Genomic DNA, 6,676 nt, shown 5'->3' with positions numbered 1-6,676 from the left:
TGGAGTCCCTGGGGAGGAATCAGGGGAAAATAATGTAAAAAGTGCATGCAGAGAACAAGAGAAACACACAAGGAAGCAAAGCAAAGATGGGCAGCTCTGAACACAATGTGGAGGGTTAATTATAAAGGAGTATTTTTTAACTTTAAAAAAAATAAAACTGAATAAAACAAAAAAAATTAAAAAAAACAAACAAACAAAAAAACAAATCTAAGGATAACTAGGCTTTGTGGGAGCACTTATCCCACAGTTGTCCAAGAATCAGGGACATATTCAAGGTCTGAAGGTCTCAGTTCTTCCCCTGAGCTGGAGGCAGCCACTTCTGCTCCCAGAACCCCCACACCTCCCAGCTGCTTTGCATAAAGAGATCCCCAGGGGGAGGGCCTGCAGACACAGGGAGATAAACTGGGCCTGGGGGCAGAGCAGCCACAGGGAAGGAGTCACTGCAAAATGGAATCTCTGTCCCAGCTTCTCTGTGGGCTCCTGATGCTTTGGGTCCCAGGTGAGAACATGAGACAACAAAACATGCAGACGGGCAACGTGACATGAGATGCGGGAATTCCAGGAAGCTCAGAATCTCTGGGGACAGGAGCCAGTACAGTCCAAGGGGGAATGAGGATTTCTGTGAGATCAGGGGAATTTTCAGACCCAGGGAGTCTCTGGGCCAAGAATCAAAATGAAAGGAAATTCTGCTCTGTTTATTTCATGTTGGTTGATCATTAATTTCTGTTCTTAGTTTCCAGGGGAGAAATTGTGCTGACCCAGTCTCCTGCCTCGGTGTCTGTGAGCCCGGGAGAGAGAGTCACCATCAGCTGCAAGGCCAGTCAGAGTGTCTTATACACTGATGGAAAGACTTACCTATACTGGCTCCAACAGAAACCCGGCCAGTCTCCTAGGATGCTCATTTACCTGGTTTCCAATCTGGCCTCCGGAGTCCCCGCCCGCTTCAGTGGCAGTGGTGCTGGGAAGGATTTCACCCTCACAATCAGCAGTGTGGAGGCTGAAGATGGGGCAGAATATTACTGTGCTCAAGCATCTTATCTTCCTCCCACAGTGTTACAGCCCTGAACAAAAACCTCCCCAGGCCTGGGCTGGCTGCTCAGGGAGGCCCAGCTGCCTCCCCTCCTTCCTCTGCTGCAGCAGCTGTTGGGGGCCTGCTCAGGGGCAGGGTCTCTGGGGCTGATGAGATAAAAGGGACTCGGGGCTCAGGGGACGGTCTGAGAGCTCGCTCTGCTCTTGCTCCTCTTCAGCCATGAGCAGAATCATCAAAGAAAGAACCACTGGCTCAGACTGGGTCAGCCCACAATGCCCTGGGCCTGAGGCACTCTCCCATTCCTATTCCATCTGACTCCCAACTGAGCAAGAACCAAAGAGAAAGTAGAAATTCTAGCCAGAGATTCTTTCTGTCCTTTCTCCCTGGCTCAATATTCCACAGCAGTCAATGACACTTGGGAACAAGAGCACAAGAAGATCAGGAAACAGGTTAATGAAATCCATCAATGGCTCCAGATTAAAATTCACACTCTCCCAGCAGTCAGATGGCACGAGGCAGCTGTCCTGGAGTCAGGAGGACCTGAGTGCAAATCTAGGCTCAGACATTTCATATTTTCTTGTTGTGTGACCTTGGGCAAGTTACTTAACCCTAATTGCCTCAGAAAAAAAAAATTCGCACTCTGGATCAATTTTCTCTGCCCATGCATTTAAATCAGATTTTTATCTACTTTTATTTTACCCATTCATGCCGGGGGCCATAAAGATCTCTCTGGAGTCTCCTCTGTCCACTCTTTTCAAAGCAAGACTTCAATTCCTACAAAGAAGGGGAATAAGATATAGGCGTCAAGAAGCCGGACATTCTGCTCTCCTCATAGTTTTGGAGTCTGCTCAGAATTATAATGTCCTCCCCCCTCTTAATAATATGAATCTAATAAAACTAATTTTTTATTGATGAAATTGGTGACTGATGAAAACTGGGATCTTTTGGGGAAGGGTGAACCTGGGTTAGAATCTCAACTCCTCCTGCATCTTAGGAGGGGCCCCACTCTCCTGTTTATAGGGGAAACTCCCATAGCATCTCCACCCACAATTCCATTGGAGATCTTGGCCTGGGGCATAAGGGGTGATCCCTTTATTCAGTTGAAAATCAGTTCCTCAAATTCATCTGGAGATTGGCCCCCTGGCTTTGGGCCCCCAAACCCAATATAATCAAAGACCGTGGGCCTGACCCTCTCTAAAAAGTCCTAACAGGAGTTAGCCTGCTGAGAAAGTTTTCTCAGTGTAATAAGCCCTTTTTTTTGCCACAAGTCTCACCTATATTCATTCTTTTCCAAAGCTTGTGAATTCTTTTGCAAAGCTGCCACCTGGCCAGGGGATCTCTCAACCCTCATTTCTTACCCCTCAACATTTGGTGGCTGTACAGGGATCCCCAAAATTTTTGGCCGTGGTAAGACTTCTCTGGCTTTTGTCTATTCTATAGCTGGAGACCCAAATACCCAGGAAGATTTGGGCTGTCAGGAGCTCTATGCTCAAGCAGACTTCCTTGACTGGAGAAGACTGGACTTGAAATTCCTACCCTTAATCACGGAACTTCTCTCACCTCTCTCCCTCCCCAGGGATGCATGGGAGGATGGAGTGCTATAGAATGCAGAAAACCTAAGATCTGTGGCAAAAAATGGGACGATCTATTGCTGTGTCTATTCCTAAGCATTCTCCCTTCGGCTGTTTCTTTTTTCTTTTTTTTATTTTTTATTTCTTTATTTTTAATAACTTTTTATTGCTAGAACCCATGCCAGGGTAATTTTTTACAGCATTATCCCTTGTGCTCACTTCTGTTCCGATTTTTCCCCTCCTCCTCTCCTTCACCCCCTCCCCCAGAGGGCAAGCAGTCCTTTACATGTTGAATAGATACAATATATGTGTGCAGAACCGAACAGTTCTCTTGTTGCACAGGGAGAATTGGATTCAGAAGGTAGAAATAAAAGGAAGAAAAACGCAAATGCAAGCAGTTTATATTCATCTCCCAGTGTTCTTTCTTTGGGTGTAGCTGCTTATGTCCATCCTTGATCAATTGAAACTGAATTAGCTCTCTTTAGCAAAGAGATCCACTTCCATCAGAATACATCCTCAAACAGTAGCGTTGTTGAGGTATATCATGATCTCCTGGTTCTGCTCATTTCACTTAGCATCAGTTCATGTAAGTCTCGCCAGTCCTCTCTGTATTCATCCTGCTGGTCATTCCTTACAGAACAATAATATTCCATAACGTTCATATACCACAATTTACTCAACCATTCTCCAATCGATGGGCATCTATTCATTTTCCAGCTTCTAGCCACTACAAACAGGGCTGCCACAAACATTTTGGCCCATACAGGTCCCTTTCCCTTCTTTAGTATCTCTTTGGGGTATAAGCCCAGTAGAAAAACTGCTGGATCAAAGGGTATGCACAGCTTGATAACTTTTTGAACATAGTTCCAAATTGCTCTCCAGAATGGCTGGATGCATTCACAATTCCACCAACAATGTATCAGTGTCCCTATTTTCCCACATCCCTTCCAACATTCCCCATTATCTTTCCCTGTCACTCTAGCCAATCTGACAGGTGTGTAGTGGTATCTCAGAGTTGTTTTAATTTGCATTTCTCTGATATATAATAATGACTTGGAGCATCTTTCATATGGCTAGAAATAGTTTCAATTTCTTCATCTGAAAATTGTCTGTTCATATCCTTTGATCATTTATCAATTGGAGAATGGTTTGATTTCTTATAAATTAAAGTCAATTTCTATATATTTTGGAAATGAGGCCTTTATCAAACCTTGATTGTAAAAATGTTTTCCCAGTTTATTGTTTCCCTTCTAATCTTGTCTACATTTGTTTTTGTTTGTACAAAAACTTTTCAATTTGATATAATCAAAATTTTCTATGTTGTGTCAATAGTGATCTCTAGTTCTTCTTTGGTCATAAATTCCTCCTCTAACCGTTTACAGGTCTGCGAGGTAAACTATCCTATGCTCTTCCAATTTATTTATAATCTCATTCTTTATGCCTAGGTCATGAACCCATTTTGACCTTATCTTGGTGTAAGGTGTTAAGTGTGGATCAATGCCTTAGGCTTTTTCTTAAAGAGAAACAAATTCAGCCTAAAAGATCTCAAAACTAAAAAAAAAAAAAAAAACCTTTAAATTAAAACAACGCTGCAGGATGCTGCTTCAGTTTGCTGTGGGAAACTCAAAATTAGATACTAACCTTTTTAAATAACTCCCTCCTTCCTACTCCTCTAGGGACACAAAATCCCTGTGAATCCGTCTCTGAATCACCTCTTCCCAAAGACAGGACCTTGTCTCTGGCAATGTCTCCTTAACTCTGTCCCCCTCTCCTGGACCAGATCCTGAGACTCCCAGGCCTTTCTCTCCTCCTCAGGATCCTGATTCTAACTGTCCCCTGGGAGAAGCTACAGACTCTCAGGGAGAAACACTCAGAGCAGAGCCACCTCTTCCAATGAAAATCTCTCCCAGACTAAGGAGAAACTTGGCCATTGCTCCGAGGTCCCCGCCCAGCTTTGTGAGGGGTCCAAGGCCAAGGCCCTCCTTGATCTGTCCTGGGGAGATGTTACTATTAAACAATCTGCCTCAGACACAAGGAGGAAGCTGAAGAAGCCAATTCTGGGCCCAAACTCCCACCTCTCTGCTGGAAACAGAGATCAAACTGCAGCATGGGACAGCAGCCTTACAGGGAGACATGGGGAACAGCCTCCTCGTGGCTGTTGACATTTCTGGGAAACCCAGGGGTTCCTGCTTCAGGTGTCATGGACAGGGCCAGAGGGCCAAGGAAACTCCCTGTCCTTGCCCTGAGTGTAACTAGGAGGGGCACTGGAGGAGGGACTGCCTGCAGGGGATGAGCTGCCCCCAGTGCCCCGACCTCCAGCAGGAGTTTGGGGCTTGTTCCCTCTCGCTCCACCACCACAGCAGAACCCTGGCTATCCCATCATGTGGCCAGTAAGGCCTGTAAGGCCTCTGAAGTTCTGTTTGCTGAGGGATCTTTTTCCTTCTCTCTCTGGCGCTCTGACCTTACTTGTCCTGCCCTTTATAGCATGGGGACTGAAGGGAAACTTAAGAACTGTTTTGGGACCTCCCTTCTGCCCTGTCTGTTTGGTGACCTGTTAGTTAAACATTCATTTCTTATCATTCTCTCCTGTACTGCTCTTATAGAGACATGATTTCATAATGAAACTGGGGACCCAATTTTCTCTTCTCAGACCTTCAGATTTTTTCTTTTTGTGCTGCTTTCAAGGCCCTCCCATGTTCCCTCTGAAATCTAGATTCCTCTTTCCTCTAGATTTCCTCCCAGAATCCCTGGGTGAACCACATCAGCCTTCTTGCCGATTGAGAAATTTCTTCAGCTCAAACTTTTAGCACTGACTAAAGCGTTAAGGGATTTGGAGCCCCTCAGCTGCAGTCTTCTCTTGATCTGCAGCCCCACCCAAGAGGCTTTCTCAGATGCAGCCATAAAAACCCACAATTTTACCCTAAAAGCCAAATGGACTTCTGCCCCTGCCCTGGCTCTCCCTAATGTAGAATAGCCCATCTCTCTGTATGGAGATGAAAGGGGGCCAGAGCTGGGGCTTTAACTCAGGCCCTTGGAGCTGGTCCAAGCCCAATTGCTGGCTCTCCTACCTCAGAGCAGTGGCTGCTACAGCCCTTTTCATTGAAGAATTCCCCATTTGATTAGGGGAATGGATTTGAGATAATCCTCTTTGTACTTCTCTATCTCTCTGTCTCTCTGTCTCTGTCTCTCTCTCACTTTCTGTCTGTCTCTGTCTCTGTCTCTGTCTCTCTCTCATTATACACTTCAACAACGATACTGTATGAGGATGTATTCTGATGGAAGTGGATTTCTTTGACAAAGAGACCTAACTCAGTTTCAATTGATCAATGATGGACAGAAGCAGCTACATCCAAAGAAAGAACACTGGGAAATTGAATGTGAACTATTTGCATTTTTGTTTTTCTTCCCGCGTTATTTCTACCTTCTGAATCCAATTCTCCCTGTCAACAAGAGAACTGTTCGGTTCTGCACACATATATTGTATCTAGGATATACTGTGACATATTTAACATGTAAAGGACTGCTTGCCATCTGGGAGATGGAGGGAGGGAGGGGAAAAATCGGAACAGAAGTGAGGACAAGGGATAATGTTGTAAAAAAAAAAATTACCCTGGCATGGATTCTGTCAATAAAAAGTTATTATAAAAAAATTAAAATAAAAAAAAGAAATTGAACTGAACCAAATAAAGGAATGAGAACTGACATCACCCTTTTTTGGGTACTTGCCACACATTTCCTATTAAAATATAAGTTCTATGAGAGAAAAGATTGCATCTGCTTTTTATCTTTCCATCCTCAGAATCAAGCAAGGGATCTGGCATATGTAAGTCTTCAAAAGTTTTGCTGAATACACTTTGAACCAGCAGTATCACTCCTGAGTCTGTATCCCAAACAGTTCATAAAAGAGGGGATTCTACATGTACAAAAATTTTTGTAGCAGCTCTTTTTGTAGGGACAAGGAACTGGAAACTGAGTTGATATGGATATCCATCAGTTGGAGAATGGCTGAATAAGTTACGGCATATGAATGTAATGGAATATTATTGTCCTATAAGAATTGATGAGTAGACTGAAT

General features: G+C 44.2%; 1 gene segment (V, D, J or C); it reads left to right on the top strand.

Moving 5' to 3' along the window:
- The first annotated feature begins 390 nt into the window (after positions 1-390).
- LOC127552358 (immunoglobulin kappa variable 3-11-like) lies at positions 391-1,123 on the top strand. The segment is given in 2 exon segments: positions 391-499; positions 734-1,123. Coding segments are annotated over 2 exon segments (384 nt in total).
- Positions 1,124-6,676: the final 5,553 nt, after the last annotated feature.

Source organism: Antechinus flavipes, chromosome 2 (assembly GCF_016432865.1).
Source record: "Antechinus flavipes isolate AdamAnt ecotype Samford, QLD, Australia chromosome 2, AdamAnt_v2, whole genome shotgun sequence".
Classification (NCBI taxonomy): Eukaryota; Metazoa; Chordata; class Mammalia; order Dasyuromorphia; family Dasyuridae; genus Antechinus; species Antechinus flavipes.
Note: the sequence above shows the minus strand (reverse complement) of the source record. Positions and strands in the feature narration are given on the sequence as shown.